Here is a 15160-nt window from a genome sequence, read left to right as displayed (position 1 = left end):
ACCAAAGTTTGACAAAATCCGTCTTTGGTGGCTTTGGATGATCTCATCGAAGACCTAGTAGATAAGTCTTGTACCCAAGGTAGGTAGGTAGGTACTAGGTACTAGTAGTATTGACGCAAAAGGTTGGAGGTCAATGTCATTCAACCTCCCCTATCAACAAAAATCGAAGAGATTGACGAGGTTCCCTCACTCGCTCTGCTTCTTGGCTTGGAGGGTTGCTGATTCAGGTTCCTCCCCTCATAATTTGAAAGGCAATATCAAGTGCCTGTAGCTTTGCAGCTAAGATGGCTTCGGGGCCAAATACGGTTCCGCAGGCCCCACCAAAGCCAACCACAAGCGTTCTATGGCTCAATTGAAAGTCCTTTTTGCCATGGATGCTTGTCTGCTGCAATAAGAGGAGCATAATTAACTCGTTAGCTATGAGCATAACACATCAGGCAGATCCGGGGCTGGGCCGGGCTAGGTTGAACTCGCTGTTTTCTACGGATTGTTGGGAAGGTCCGAACTTGAAGCTGTCAACCTGAAATTTTGATACTGTACTCCGTAGAAACCAGCTGCTGGCATGTTCCTTTCTGAATCAATTGGCTCCATCCAACGTCCTGAAGATAATGTCTCGTCCCCTTATACCTTTGATCATCACATCAGCCCCTAGCAAGGTCTAAGGTCCCTCAACGGGGGTCCCCAGCAGCTCCCCCCTACCCCCCAATTTCAATGCCAGGGCTCCCGCAGCACAGGAACAGAAGGAAGAGCCACAGCTTCAAGTGCACGAGCCACCAAGCAAATCCGCCTAAGGATGTCCCCAGACGCGCAAAGAGTTATCGAGCACTCAGTGGTTCATTTTCGCGGAAAAGTGGCTCCAGTATGCCATCTAAACCCAACTTGTCCTAATGCTGGTGCTGGTGCTTCCTGCAACTTGGACCTGCTGCTGGCTTTGGGTTAGGTAGGCTGTACGGTCGTACCTACCTACCTAGCTCGAAGGTTTCCACTACAGTGCAGTTTCCCCCCCTACCATGCCCCCAGGCCATGGAAGCCAGGCCAGGTCCTTCCCATCACATTCTCGCTCCTGCTCTGCTTTGGTCTGCTCTCTGCCACCAACTTCACCAAACCTTACCTTCCTTTCCACTTGCACTTGCACTCGCACTTCCACTTTCCCTGGTCTCTCACGACGGACCCTTTTTTCTTCTCCTTCACCCACCTGTTCCAACCATCATCACCTTCCGAATACCCTCCCGACCGTCGATTCTCTCATTCTTGTCTGCGTACTTGATCGCTTCGCAAGCTCCGACTGTCATTTATTGACTCGAGTCCGACGCTCTGTAAGTTATACCCTATTAGTGATTAAATCATCGTCGCCATCAGCCAGGGGTAAGCGACAATTGCACATAGTTGCTGCAACATGGAAAAGGGCATGAACAGAATCACCAAATGATGGACGATGCTCCCTTGGATTCATTTGTTCCGATTGCGATGACATTTGCCCGAGACAAACTCGATTGACGCGATTCGCCGACCTTCCCTGATCCGTCTTCCGCCCATCTCGCGATGCCTCGATTGCACTTCGAACTTGACGATGTCACTCCAGCACGGTGCTAATGTTGAAGATTAACAGTTGTCAACCTACTCGCGCGTCTCGTCGCCGTGACTCTCCCTCCAAAACCGCTCTCACTCGCCCACCTCGGCACCCCGTTCCAAGATGCCTCAGTACACTTCTCGTGATGTTGGCGATCCTTCGCAAATCAAGAAAAACAAGCAGTCAATGGCCGATCTCAAGCTCCGACGGCTGACTGAGCTCAACAATCGTCTGCGCGAGGATCTTGAGCGAGAGCGTATTCCCGTCAGCACAGCATCAAAGAGGTCAGTCGATCATGTTGATTCCACCCCAACGCGTAAGTAACTAATATCGTATTAGCATCATTGCCTACTGCAATGGCACTCGGGACTACATGGTCCCCTCCGTCTGGGGCGCGGTTCCCAAGGGCGAAGACCCTTATGCGCCGCAACAATCTGGCGGCTGCTGTGTGGTCATGTAATGCCACCCGTGATAATAATTTTTCCTTATTACTGGTTACCAAAATCAACAATTACGCAATGTCGGCAATGATTCAGCGATTAGGGGGTGGGCCGCAGTCGGTTTTGATATGTTTGTGACGCATTTAAGGGGAGTAAACCAAGGAGAACTGAGTATAGGATACTCGGACGATGGAGGCGAATTAGGCCCTGGATACCGAAGCGCTTGCTAGCACGACCACGACGGCTACTTGGGAAGCTACCAGGAATGACTTGCCCTATTGACGAAGCTACGCGAAGCGCGAGAAACAGGGAGAAAGCCCATATACAAGATCCAGCTGTACCAGATGGACCCAGATCAAGATACCCAAGATACCATACTATTTGAGCGGGTCATAAAAGCCAACAGCGAGAGCAATGGAGCCATAGTTGATGAGGAGGCTGGACTGGACTACAACGATTTAATATTTCTGTCTCCGCACGTTTGTCTTTCTTCCTGCTGGAAGAGACATGGATGTTGCTGTGAGACCAACGATAGGGGAGAGGTTGAAGCACCACTACGACGAGTCCGGGTCTGACTATGGGTCTTAGGAAACGGTTTATGGATCGGGCTCTTGCGCGAATGTAATAATTCCTTTTTTATTATCATTTTTCTGTTATCATCTTGGTGTCATTTCAATCCAATGTCGTGTACGTTCCCCAGGCAAATATACTTTTTTATCTATGATTTGACGACTTCAATCCTTGCCCCTGTTGATCTTGAGGCCTTGAGAGATGAATCTCAATGGTGTTTGTACTCGGTTTTATAATTGATGTCTTTCACTTAATCATGTCTGTCCCGAGGATAAATCATTATTTCACATAAGGTGGTGCAGACTCTGAAGTTTCAAGGACTCAGCCTTGCGCCCATCCGACCCGACCCGGGCAATTCTTCCTTGTCACAGATACTTCGGATTTTACAAGTATTCCATAACGTCCCGACCTGGAGCAGATCTTGAACATCATTACACTCACTTTGGCTAACGCCATAACGAGTACTGCCACTTGCGCTTCTAGCCTGTATCAGCGATCTGTCATATCTTATGTCAAGGTCTTTAAGCAGAATCAACTCTCTTCCTCAGCATGTCCCGCTCTACGTACTACACAGTACATCATGGGAGTACCTGATGTACCTACCTACCTTACCTACTAAAGCAGAAATCACAAAGTGGATCACCTGGGTCGAATTGAGGCGTTCTCGACCGCGGGGCTTGCAGACTGATATGGCTGGGCATTCACATTAGATGTAGCTGGAGGGGCAAACAATATCCCCTCATAGAGTATAGTAGTCTACACTGCCAATTATTAATCGATCTTAGGCATCTCAAGCCATTAGGACAAGATTCCCGTACTTCTACTGCCTCAATTGTTCCCTTAAGACCTCAACGAGAAGGTCACCTTGCTGGAAAGATTTATTATTAGTTGCCCAACTCAAGCTCGGAACCCTCAACGCCCCAGGTTTTATAAACTCAAAAGTCCAGCCCGGCCAAGCCAAGAATAGACCACGACGTTCCCGGAAACGACTGCATGACATAGCATAGCAAAACCATCAACTGAGAGACAGCGAAAGAAAGATAACATGACAAGCCAAGCGTCGACGCAAACGCCTCTTCCCCGCGTTTCTATCCAGTTTTGCACGCAGTGTAAATGGATGTTACGAGCTGCCTATGTAAGTTGACCGACTTCACAGCCTGCTAGCTAGCATGTGACGAGAAGCTCACACCCCTCACTCAGTATGCTCAAGAACTCCTCTCCACGTTCTCAACAGGCCTCGGGGAGGTGGCTCTTCAGCCTTCTACAGGCGGGACTTTCATCGTGACCATCACGCATCAAGCCACTGGTGCAGACATTGCTTCTACAAAGACCCTCTGGGATCGACGGGAAGATGGGGGCTTTCCTGAGACGAAGGAGCTCAAGAGGAGGGTGAGGGATGTCATTGAACCAGGAAGAGATCTAGGCCATGTCGATAGGGATCACGGGAAGAAGGAGGATACAGCGAAAGACAAGCCAATTGAGAAGGAGAAATGCGAGGAGTGTCAGTAGCGTTTCTCACGCATCTGCGGTCATGACCTGGCTACCTACCTAAGTAGTAGGTAGCCTATGGCAGGTTTAATCAATGCCTTCACGTGCGGTGTTCATAATGATAGCGCCGCTTGCTGTCCAAGTAGAATCCTCCCTCATATAGGTGTAAATGGGTACAATTAAACTTATACGCTTATGTGGTCATTGCGTGAGGAGAGGAGTATTCTCGTAATTTCATCACAGCCACTCCGTACTCATCCTCACTTTTGACGTTGGTCGAGTTAAGAGTACTATGAACCACCTTAGGTTGATTACTGATGCAAAGATACTACGGCAAGATCTTCCTTCGTCACAATTCGTACAGCAATTAGTGTTCGCTCTAGCAAATTATTCCTCTCCTCTTGCACTACCTTCGCTATCCCTTACCAAAATCAAGCAACGCTTCACCCTACTGTCCACTCTCCCTAAACCCATCTAAAAGCACAAAACATATACAGAGGTCGCTTTTGAGCAACGAATAAGACCACACGAGCTCGTCCATGAAATACAACATGACCATAAAAGAAAACGCTCCCAGCCATACAAATTAGCAGTGGATAGAGTATCTTATCCTTGTCATCACAAGAAATCAAGTGAGAATACCAGCCTCTCGAACTGCGTATGTCCACGGGCCAGCCTACGCGGAGCAGACATAGCAAGATCGTCTGTCCCGTGGATCATGTGTGCATGGAATCCGAGAACTGTATGTGTGCGTGTGCAACTCAAAAAAACAGTTTTGTCAATGTTTTATCTGTGTGTGGAGCTAAGAAACAGCCGTTTGTCGTTATCAAGTTCGCATATAGGCATTAGAGACGATTCGGGTTTCGCAAAAGTCAGTGTCGCGTCCGGCGCCTCTTAAGTTCCGTCACCCTCCCAGTGGACCAACATTCCCTGCCACCAACGGTGGCAAGGCTAGCTGCGAGACGGCGGAGATTTGGGGGTGCGCTTCGATCGAGACAAGTCCCGAGTCGAGTCGTTTGTTCTTCGTCGCGGTTGACTTTCGCCTTAGTCGAGGAGGTGAGATGATCGTTTAACGTCGGCCGAACCTGTTGAAAGCACATTGTTGGTATAAATTCTTCAAATCTTCTTCTTGCGAGGGGAGTTGACTGGCGTGCTACTGCTGTCAAGAGTGGTTGGAACATACTTTTGCTTCTTTTCAGCGGGTTTCAAGATCTAGAAAAATATAATCAGTATGTTTGTAACATAGTAAGCATTGTCAAATCTCACCTGGAAAGAACACAGCAAGCTCTCGTCGACACTCATCATAGCACCGGCATTGTCAAATTCACCACAGTAGTTGGGCGCACTGAATAGCGTAACCAGCTGGCGCTTAGAGAAGAATTCGTAGCCATCCTCAACAACCTGATGAGCTCGGCAGATTAGATCCATATCATGTTTCTGCAGGAAGCGCGAGACAACATCGGGGCCGAATGTGAATGAGACACCACGGTCGTTTTCGCTCCAGCCAGTAATATCCTTATCTGGATCAGACCACAAGAGATCGCAAAGAAGACCGCAGTCAGGGATCTAGAGATCTGTTAGTATCTCTCACTCGGAACAATCTGCGCCTCCGTCTCGCGCAGTCCAGGCTACTCACATCAGTAGGTCGCATGACACGGCGAATTTGCTCCATAGAGTTGAGGTCAGGGCTGAGGCCACCGTGCATGGTGAAAATCTTCTCGTCGATGATAGCGGCGATAGGAAGGCAGTTGAAGCAATCGGTGAAGGTCTTCCAAAGCTTGATATTGTAGCGACGCTTGCACTCGTCGTAGAAGCCATAGATTCGGTTGATAGAGGCGCACTCGTGGTTACCTCGGAGGATGAAGAAGTTTTCGGGGTACTTGATCTTGTAGGCAAGGAGCAAGCAAATGGTCTCAAGAGACTGCTTACCTCGGTCGACGTAGTCACCGAGGAAGAGGTAGTTGGCCTCGGGAGGGAAGCCACCGTACTCGAAGAGTCGAAGGAGATCGTAGTACTGTCCGTGGATATCACCGCAAATCTATTAGGGCACGGGCAAGTCAGCAAAGGGGTTTTCTTGACCCAGAGCAGAAGCGCCCATATCAAGCACCAATTCTCAGACCGAAGCTAATGGCCAATGACATACCTTAATTGGAGCCTCGAGTTCGAGGAGGATGGGCTGGGAGATGAAGATCTCACGAGCCTTGGTGCAAAGATAACGGATCTCGGCCTCAAGTAGCTGAACTTGCTTGCCAGGTCGGCTACCTCGTACCTCGAGTAGCCTGTCGATTATAGAGTCGAGATCGACCTCGTGTTGGTCTGCCATTTTGAGAGAATTTGTTGGCGAGAGGGTGCCCGCAGTAGATTTAAGGGAGGGTCGCGTGGGGGAGGAGGAAGGCGGCAGACAAGATCGCTAATCAGAACAACTGCGGGGGTAACTTTGTCGACTGAAATATGATACCAGATGGATACACTTCACAAAACCTGGCCGAGTCAGCCGGTGAAACCGGAAAGCAAGAAGATGCAAGGCAATAAAAAAAAAGAGAGAGACGTGGTAAAAGAGACAAGTCGAAGAAAAATGTGTCCAAACTCGCAAACGCCGCGACCGACAAGAGTGTGAAAATTTGACGATGAATGGATGGATAAATATGAGGCAAAAGACAGGTTTGGGTTAGATTGCTTTGCTTTGCTTTGCTTTGCTTTGCGGGTGAGTTGCGTTGCGTTGCGATGGTGGAACAACGAAACGAGAGGAGTCTAGAAAAATTGGAGGGGAAGCAGTCGAACAAGCATGAAGAGAGGGCTGTGAGCGCGAAATGGGTACGGGAGGGGAACAAGAGGGGAGACGAGACGGCGCGGCGCGAGCGAGCGAGCAATGAATTGAATGGGGCGCACACCAGCACCAACGCCAAATGGTAACTTACCCGTGAAGGGATCACGTCTCTAATGGAGCGAGCGATTGGAGGATTTTGCGTTTCGAGAGATCGAAAGCGCAGAAGACCAAGTGGATCGGCAATAGCAAATTGTGTCGTCGTTCGATATTGAATTGCAAAAAAGAAGCAATCAGATCACGTTGGATATGGGGTGAAAACAGTCGTCGTCGTGGTTGCCGCAGTGGGCCACCGACTTTGGATGTTGATAGCTGTACCAGAAAGAGACAGGTAGGTACAGGGCGTCAGAAAATGAGGGGCGAGCAAGATGCTAGAAGCCAGAAGGGGGAGACAAAACACCGTCAGCGCGAGCCAGTTCTTGCTATCCTCGTCTTCTGGTCAAGCAAGAGTAAATATTGCGTCGACAAATATGTGACGCTTCGTCGCCTTTGTAGGATATATAAGCAGAGTGCAGCAAAGGGCCTCTGTATCGTCGACTTTGATGATTTTCTTTTGAGATATGAGAAACGATGTTCTCTTCGTTTTTTTTTTTTTTTTTTTATTTATGTTATCGTCGTCTGGTCTGTTGGGGCAGCCAAAGCGGGCGCGATCAGGGAATTTGGAGTTGAGGGACAGAACACGGTGGTTCGTCAGTCGTCGTCTGGGGCCAAAAGGAAATGGCGGATCAAGTAACAAGCAAAGCAGCTCTTCACGGAGACGAGCGGTTTGTAATATGTTCGCAGAGTGTTGGCGATGTGGCTAACACGGATAAAGTCTTCGTCTCGGTCGTCGTCGGGTTGAGTTGAAGGGTTGAAGTTTATCTTCTGACCTGAGGGAACGGAAGGGGGGGTTTCCAATTTTTCCTGGGCTTTCACCACTCGCTCGCTCACTGAGAAGGTGGACTCGTCACAACGACCAAACAGAGCTGACCCGACCGGGACGCTTGGGCTTTGGGCTGCCTACACTAAACGGTACCTGCCCTGGTCTGAAAAAACGCTAGTACACCTCAGGGCCCGGATGTGAACCTGGAATGGATGGAGCTGGCCCTCAGTGGCACTCCGGGGATGGGGCTGCTGAGGGCAGCTGTATTTTTAGTGGGAAGCCGCTATAAATGGGATTGGATCTCACCCGACCATGCGAGGTATCCGACAACACCTCAGACACAGAATCTTGGCTTTTCTCATTGATTCAGTGTCTAGGTACCTACATAGTATCTGCATAAGGTAGGTACCCATACAACAGTAGAGACTGGAACGTAACTCATCTTGACATTTCGGAGCCCCTCTTCAATTATTTCTTGTCGTCCTGGGTTACTTTGTTTCTTGTCTCGCTTGCTTGGCTCAAATCACCGTCTCATTTCCTTCTCGCTGTAAGTCTCATTTGCTTGCTGCCCGTTGGGTGCCTACCAATAAGTAGGTACCTAGGTAGGTATGGATACCCTCACCTCATATCGCGTCCTAAATAGAAGCCCTAACTACTAAACAAAAACCTTGATTTTTTTCTGACAAGCCAGCTTCGCCAGGGGAAAATTGCTCCTTTCCTGTCACTAGAAAGTAAAAAAGGGGCCGTCTGGACTCTAGAGGCTCCTGCATGGCTTTAGCGACCGGATTCGTCGGCGCTTAAGACTAGAGCACCAAGTGACCAAGTGATAGAGCCCAAGTTAAGCAAACATCAGTTTCATCTGGCTCAGCCTCTCTCGGCTCTCTTAGCATCGGCCCCAAGTCCCGGAGAAGAGAGTCTCTTTCCTTATTAGTTCCTCACCCTACAGTACATATGAATAAGGAAGACGTTGTCGCCTGTGTAGGTTGCGGATGTGAGAAGCTGATTCGTTCGACATGAAGCGCATCGAGAACAGGGGTTCCTTTAATACCAGGATATGATACAAAGATAGACAGGCCCGCAAAGTCGTATTGCGATCGAGTACGTAACATCCACTCGTTTCATTCCAGTTGACAACCGGTTACGGCAGAGCTCACTCTCCGACTTCAGACTTAAAAATAAAAAGTAGCCTCATTCACTCTTCAACAACTCCTCCATAAAACCCATGGGATTCCTCAGTTGCGCATGCAAGAAACTTGCCACTCATGCCCAAGGCAACACACCGCGGCACATGTCCTTCCTCTGCTGCATGATGCTGATCCCTTTCGAGGTCTTTGTATGGAGGATCCGCGAAAAACACCAACCAAAAATCAAGAACCTGGTGCATACGGAGAACTAGCTCTGCAGAGCTAAATAAGCTCAGCTCCATCCAAGAGAGAAAAGAAGCATTGGATGCTCCGATTTAACCATTTCATCCCACGTAAGCTCGATGAGCAAGTCGGCTAGCGATATGTGTATCACAGCTTTATTATTTAAGGATGAGACGTGCCAGACATCAGAAAAGACAGCGAGACACATCTCTTCGTGCTACCCAAGCTCCTTCTTGTGAAGAAAATGACCTCAAAACACTCACCGACCATTCATTTCTCTCTCGTCTATTGCATCAGGACGCGTGCCCCGCTACGACGCGCAGGAGCCGGTGTACAAATATAAACGGTGATGCAAGCAAACGAACCTAGGTACCTAAGGTATGGATGAGTGTGGCTACATCATCCTACATCAGGCCGTGCTTCACGTGACATCACAAACTACCTCACTACCGCCACTAAGAGAGTTTTAAGATAATGCTTTCCAACATCATGACAGATACTCGATCGAATCATGTCACCGAGTTCCATATACCCGCTCCGGGTTTCTCTTGATGGTAAGGGATTCCATAGGAGCCATCATGGAGCAGTCAAAGCATGGTCGGGATATCATTGGGCTTGGTATTCGATGGAAACTATGCCCCAAGAGTCATGCTATTCGGTTCACCTTCCACGATCATTAACTTTATACATTTATATCGTACCCCACTAACCGTACACATTCTCAAGCCGCAACCCATCGCTGAGCTAAATCCGCTCATTCCCATAATCCATCTGGGAATCCTTCGCCAACGCCTTTGCCATCCCATAAATCCCTTCTCAAAGGTATTAACCCTGTAATACTTGTTTCCCATCCTTCCCTAGAACGCCAAGCTCATTAGTGCATCCGTATGGCCTTTTATACTCTCTGAAATGAACCCGCATAACAAAAAAGGCAAGCAATCAAAATGCCCCGGTTGTGGTGAGCGTTTGCTTGGTATATGCCTATACGTAGAAGGTCATCTTCTCCTTGTTGATGTCCTCCGCTTCTTTGCTTTACTCGCTCTGGTCTTACCACCCGCGGGTTCCACCTCCTCCTTCACATCTACCTCAACTGTGGCAGATGCTGCAGCATGGTCAACATCCATACCCAAGCCTTTGAACTCTTCGTCATCTAAATCTGTAAGGTCCTCGCTGAGCATGCGGATGGCATCTCTCCCGGCCCAGCGCTCCTCGAGAACAGATGTTCCCTTAGGGTCATGACCCTTGAGGTACCAAAGTATCCCTCCATCTGTGAGAGGATCCGTGGGCTCCAATCCAAGACTGCCGTTAGATTGTGGCGGTGTGGGGGGCCCAGATTGTGCCGGCTGAGGCTTCGGCATATAGCCATCTGTCTCGGGGGGTGTATTGGATGAGTTGACAGTGTTGGGGAGAGACTCGTGTTTTCCGATAGCACCTGCCTCTGCGAGATCAGATGTATCGACATCAATATTGGTGCTGACCTCAATATTTCCATTATCTGAAGTAGTGTCCATCGCATCTCCACCCTCAGTGGAACTGGCCTTGACAGTAATTTGAAGCTCGGCATCAACCATAATGGTGTCATTGACTTCATCACTGAGGTCAGTTGTTTTATCTTGGCTCATCGCAGTCAGTGGTCGGACGTCTATGCTTCTGTCAATAACGTTCTCCAGCTCCTTCTTCAAGCCCTCAAAAGGTTTTTGGGAGATCTCCGACTCGATTCGCAAGGCTGTCTCAAGGTGTGGCTGAACAGCCTTCAATATGCGTTTTCCCAATTTTCGGCGCTCTCGTATATCCGAGAAAGTGGTTTTAGCAGGCGGTGCGTCGGCAGCTTCAGTTTGAGTTGCAACCGTAGATGACTCAGGCGGCGCTGTAGAAATGCCAGAACTAATGACACCGCAAAGATCTAAAGCAAAGGACATTACTGTCACATAAAATCGGGCATTGACGCGGGTTTGAAGCTTGTCAAGACCGTCCTTGAAGAGATCTTTATCAAGTCTGAAAGAATTAGTCGAAATCAAGATCAGCGGAGCAATATATGCACTTACGATATTGCCTTTTCAACAGCAGGGTTGAGAAGTTTTGCGACAGGGAAGTAACACTCATCCACAAATTCTTGTTCAAGTTCACCAGCGGCAACCTTGATCTGCTCCCGTTCCACAAGCTCGGCTGCAAGATCTTTCAGCTGTTCAAGCTCAATAATCAAATTCTCAGCGAATTCGATGCGTCTAGAAAGCCTGATCTTTCCGCTCGGCCCCATGGCTGCGAAGTCACGTCGCGTAAGCTCCATCGAGGAAAAGGACTCCATCTGAAGCTGCAGACGCTTTAGAAGTGCTGCTCCTCGACGGTTCTCGCGCTTCAGGGTCCAGTAGCGGCATGCCTGGCTCAGGAACTCCTTGCGTTTAGGAAATGCGAATCTTTGGATCGAAGCGTCAACAACTTCAAACACGGCCTGCGGTATAATAGGTGCACCTGCAGGAGTTTTCCAGACGTTCTTCGGATTCTGGCCTCTCCTTTTGTCACCAACGGCTGCAGACTTTGCCCCAGTAACCTGTGTTTCATCCGACGGCTGTTCTGAAAGGGCGTTGCGCTGCTGCTCTGCAATAGCATTCGCAACAGCGGTGTTATCAGCCCAGATACGATTCTTCATGGTTCTCTTATAGAATTTCTTGGCTGCCTTTGTGGCTTGTTGAACACTATGCTCTTGCACATAGTCAGGCGGGCAATGCTTATCACAAAAGGCCTTGAGCACCATGCCGCCGTCCAACACAGCGAGAGCACCCTGACTAGTCTTCATCTTAAGAAACAGCCGGGATCTCCGCGCACAGGTGACATGAAATGCTTGATAGCAGTTCTTGTTTCCGCACTGTATGCATGCGCCCATTCGCTGTCGACAAATGTAACACGTCAATTTCCAACGGTTTTTCGGCACCTTTTCCACGTCCATGACTGGTTCCATGAACGTGTGGTTACCCAAGGAAACCTCAGGAATCCACATAGCGCAAAGCAGATGTGCCCACTTCGAGGAATTTGTTTGCTTGAACGCACCGTCGGTATTGGGGCAGAAGATGCAAGTCTGCTTTGAGTCAGTACGGTAGTTCGAGAAAGTGTTCTGAGTTAGACTTACAGGAACGGAAGGCCCGCAGAGCTGGCATTTGCGGCAGAGCCACTGGCCTTCTGGGATAAATGGGACACCGTAACATTCTTGATGAACTGCGAGGTTGCAACCATCACAGAACACAATCGCGTTGGTGTTTTCGCAGTCGCCATCGTCACAAATGGCGCATTTTGAGTCTGGCTCCTCACCCCCTTGCGGCTCGCCATTTACAGCGGCAGCAGAACTTGATCGTGGGCGATGCGTTTGTGGAGGCTTTGGGTTCGGTTTTGGTATTCTCTTCTCAAGGACATGCCACTCCTTTTCGATCTTTGTCATAGTGATTTCGAAAATTTCTCGGGTTATAGCTGGAACGTCGTTTTGCTTGCGGTGAGTATTGTATCGCCCAAGCCAAATATCGTCTTGTTCATCCATATCATATTCGACACGACCGATTCGGGTACGGTGGACCGGCCCGTCAGACGCTGCCATAGCAGCATCAGTCAATTCCGCGTCGTCTTCCATGGTAAGATCAGAAGATTTGATTAAAGCTTGCTCCGGGCGCAGGTAGTGATCACTCTCCTGATAGCCGACATTACTCATTGACTTGTCGACAAAGCGAGCCTGACCAAAGGTTTTGCTCTCATACAGTTCGATACTGTTGGTTTTACGATATGACGGTAGTTTGAGATCCAGTTTCTCTTTCGGTGTCTGGTTCTGAATAGGTAGGATTTTAGGTGTTTTCGGTGTTGTGAGAAAGTCCAGAGGCTTGCTGCTGTAAAAGCTGACCACATCTCGGGTCGGTCGACGAGGGCGCCGTAAAGGTGTTTCACCAAGAACATCGGCGGCATTCGAGTCTGAGCGACCTTGAGGATTTGGTGTGTTTCCAGTTGATGCGGGATTTGGTTGTCTAGATGGGGTTCGGGTTTCGTCCAAAGATGTTCCAAATGCCTGAACTGATGATAAATCAGGTTGTTCTTGGAGTATGCCATCAACCTGCTCAGAACGCAGGATCATGAATGCAGCATCAATATCTAGGTTAGGGTGGAAGTCCTCCCAGCTGCGCTCCTCACGGGGCTTGTAGTCTTCAGCCTGCTTCACAGCAGTCGCCATAGCTGCAGCTGAGCCCCATTGCATTTCCTCCAAGCCATCATTGCCAGCAGCTCGCGTGCGAGCGCCTCTTTCTCGTCGAGGCATTATGGATGGAGAAGGGCCATTGATAGCCTCGCGCGCAGCTGCTCTTGACCTCGATACTGTTGAAGGTCTCGTGGTATTCGGCGTGGTTAGCAAGTCAGCATCAGCGAAGCGACCACCACCACCGGCCCCTCCTGGAATATATCGACGTCGTTTCGGTGGTGGTTCAGTTGCGGAGGCTGCCGCGAGGGCTGCTCTCGCAGCACGAGCAGCATTGGTCGAGCCCGGAGGACGACCTCGACGTCTTCCGGTAACGGGTCGCCTTGGAGTCGGAGATGCCGGAGCCATCTTGAGCGAAACTAACGGTGATGTAAACTTGAAGATCGGAGCGTCGCTGGCGCAAGTTGAGATGGATAATCGCGTCAAGGGGGAGGTGGCGCGCAGGCTCGGTCCGAAGCTTGGCGAAATCACCAATCATTTGAAAGGCGCCATACACACCAGAAGAGCTTTCTTTACTGTTCCCGTAGGATTGATGGTCAAAGGAAGACTTGTTCGGTGAACAAGATGATGAGCTTCGCGACTGCAGCGGAGGTGATGTTCTGCCTCGGGCAAGGAACGCGTGAAGTTGGCGTGCACGGTCCCCGTTTAGTCAGCGGCATCTAGGGTAAAGGCTGACATGAAAAGGTCACCAGACTCTAAGATGTTTTTCGTGTAATGTAAGCGGCGAGTTGCTCAGATTAAACTTTCAGTATGTTTCAACAGTGTAACTGATTTATGCAGCTCATCCGCCAGTTTGTCTCTTTCTGGCTTAAGCTCATAGGCCACATCTGCAACGTGGGGAAGCAGATCTAGCATTTTGATGGAGTTGCTTGATCAGATCTGACACGACTTATTGTACCTGGCATTGCTGTCCTCTAGTGACGTAGGATCTCCCCAAGGAAAAAGCCCTTATTTTTTACTATAATTAATCCCAAGATTTGTTCCACCAGTTCGCAGATTGCCCACTGTTGTTTGCTGGCGCTTGAAACATACTACCTGCTTAGCCAGGCCATCTGTTATCTCCTGACCATATGATGAGCATATGTTATCTGATCCTGAGCTTGTTTATGCCTGCAATTATTTGCTTGAGAACTTTTCAGGGGGATCAATCATCAGTTGGTAGTGCTTTCTCTCTCTCCCTCTCTTGCGCCACCCAGTCAGGGACTTCCGTTAGTGACTCCAATGGCAATTAACGACTGTTTGAATAAGACTTCTTGGCTCGGCAAATCATGAAAGTAAATGTCGAAGCAAGATCTAGAGATCTGCCCAGGGTCTAATTTGAGATCCTATCATATGCTCCCCTCATGCCCACTCTTGTTGACACTTTGACGCCTGTGTAAGCGAACTGGGCCGACAGTGCAACATCTCATTACCGTCTTTTCTTTAACATGCAATACAATGGCAGTATCTATCATTCATGATCGTCTGTAGAAAAAAAAATTGCAGGATGTCTAATTGTTGAGAACAATATTCATCGCCTGGCGACAACCATATCACCAAATCTATATTGTCGATAGTAATGCAGGAACTAGATCTGAGCACCCACAGAACTACTCTGACGCTTGAGGTGCATGAGAGCTTACCCATATTCACGATGGCCTCAGATCTAACGACCCTAGTACCTGTCCCTGGCCGCGGGGCCATCCGCTTCGATCCACTCCGTTTCCTCGGCGGCCCCAGAACGGGCACGACTTCCGAGCGGATCCGGGTGCTGGCGATTATTGTGAGCGGTCAATGATTATCGATGCATCGTCAGTTGTGGTGTCGTTATGGCT

General features: G+C 49.2%; 4 protein-coding genes across 4 annotated transcripts; 2 read left to right on the top strand and 2 right to left on the bottom strand.

The window, feature by feature from the left end:
- Window positions 1-1693: 1693 nt before the first annotated feature.
- On the top strand, window positions 1694-2030 carry FSUBG_6519 (guanine nucleotide-binding subunit gamma; the record flags this gene model as incomplete). The annotated part of the gene is made up of 2 exons (XM_036684726.1): window positions 1694-1854; window positions 1910-2030. The coding sequence occupies 2 exons, from the start codon at window positions 1694-1696 to the stop codon at window positions 2028-2030; spliced, it is 282 nt and encodes a 93-aa protein (XP_036537954.1).
- A 1595-nt stretch (window positions 2031-3625) lies between these two features.
- On the top strand, window positions 3626-4089 carry FSUBG_6518 (uncharacterized protein; the record flags this gene model as incomplete). Its single annotated transcript, XM_036684725.1, has 2 exons — window positions 3626-3715; window positions 3781-4089. 2 exons carry the CDS (start codon window positions 3626-3628, stop codon window positions 4087-4089), a joined length of 399 nt encoding a protein of 132 aa, XP_036537953.1.
- A 1095-nt stretch (window positions 4090-5184) lies between these two features.
- FSUBG_6517 (serine threonine phosphatase PP1) lies at window positions 5185-6391 on the bottom strand (the record flags this gene model as incomplete). The annotated part of the gene is made up of 4 exons (XM_036684724.1): window positions 5185-5280; window positions 5335-5634; window positions 5705-6106; window positions 6212-6391. 4 exons carry the CDS (start codon window positions 6389-6391, stop codon window positions 5185-5187), a joined length of 978 nt encoding a protein of 325 aa, XP_036537952.1.
- Window positions 6392-10116: 3725 nt separating this feature from the next.
- FSUBG_6516 (3 HAT complex component NTO1) lies at window positions 10117-13694 on the bottom strand (the record flags this gene model as incomplete). The annotated part of the gene is made up of 3 exons (XM_036684723.1): window positions 10117-11116; window positions 11167-12194; window positions 12246-13694. 3 exons carry the CDS (start codon window positions 13692-13694, stop codon window positions 10117-10119), a joined length of 3477 nt encoding a protein of 1158 aa, XP_036537951.1.
- Between the last annotated feature and the right edge of the window lie 1466 nt (window positions 13695-15160).

Source organism: Fusarium subglutinans, assembly GCF_013396075.1.
Source record: "Fusarium subglutinans strain NRRL 66333 chromosome Unknown NRRL66333_c0000068, whole genome shotgun sequence".
NCBI classification, from domain to species: domain Eukaryota; kingdom Fungi; phylum Ascomycota; class Sordariomycetes; order Hypocreales; family Nectriaceae; genus Fusarium; species Fusarium subglutinans.
This window is presented reverse-complemented; position numbering and strand designations above follow the sequence as displayed.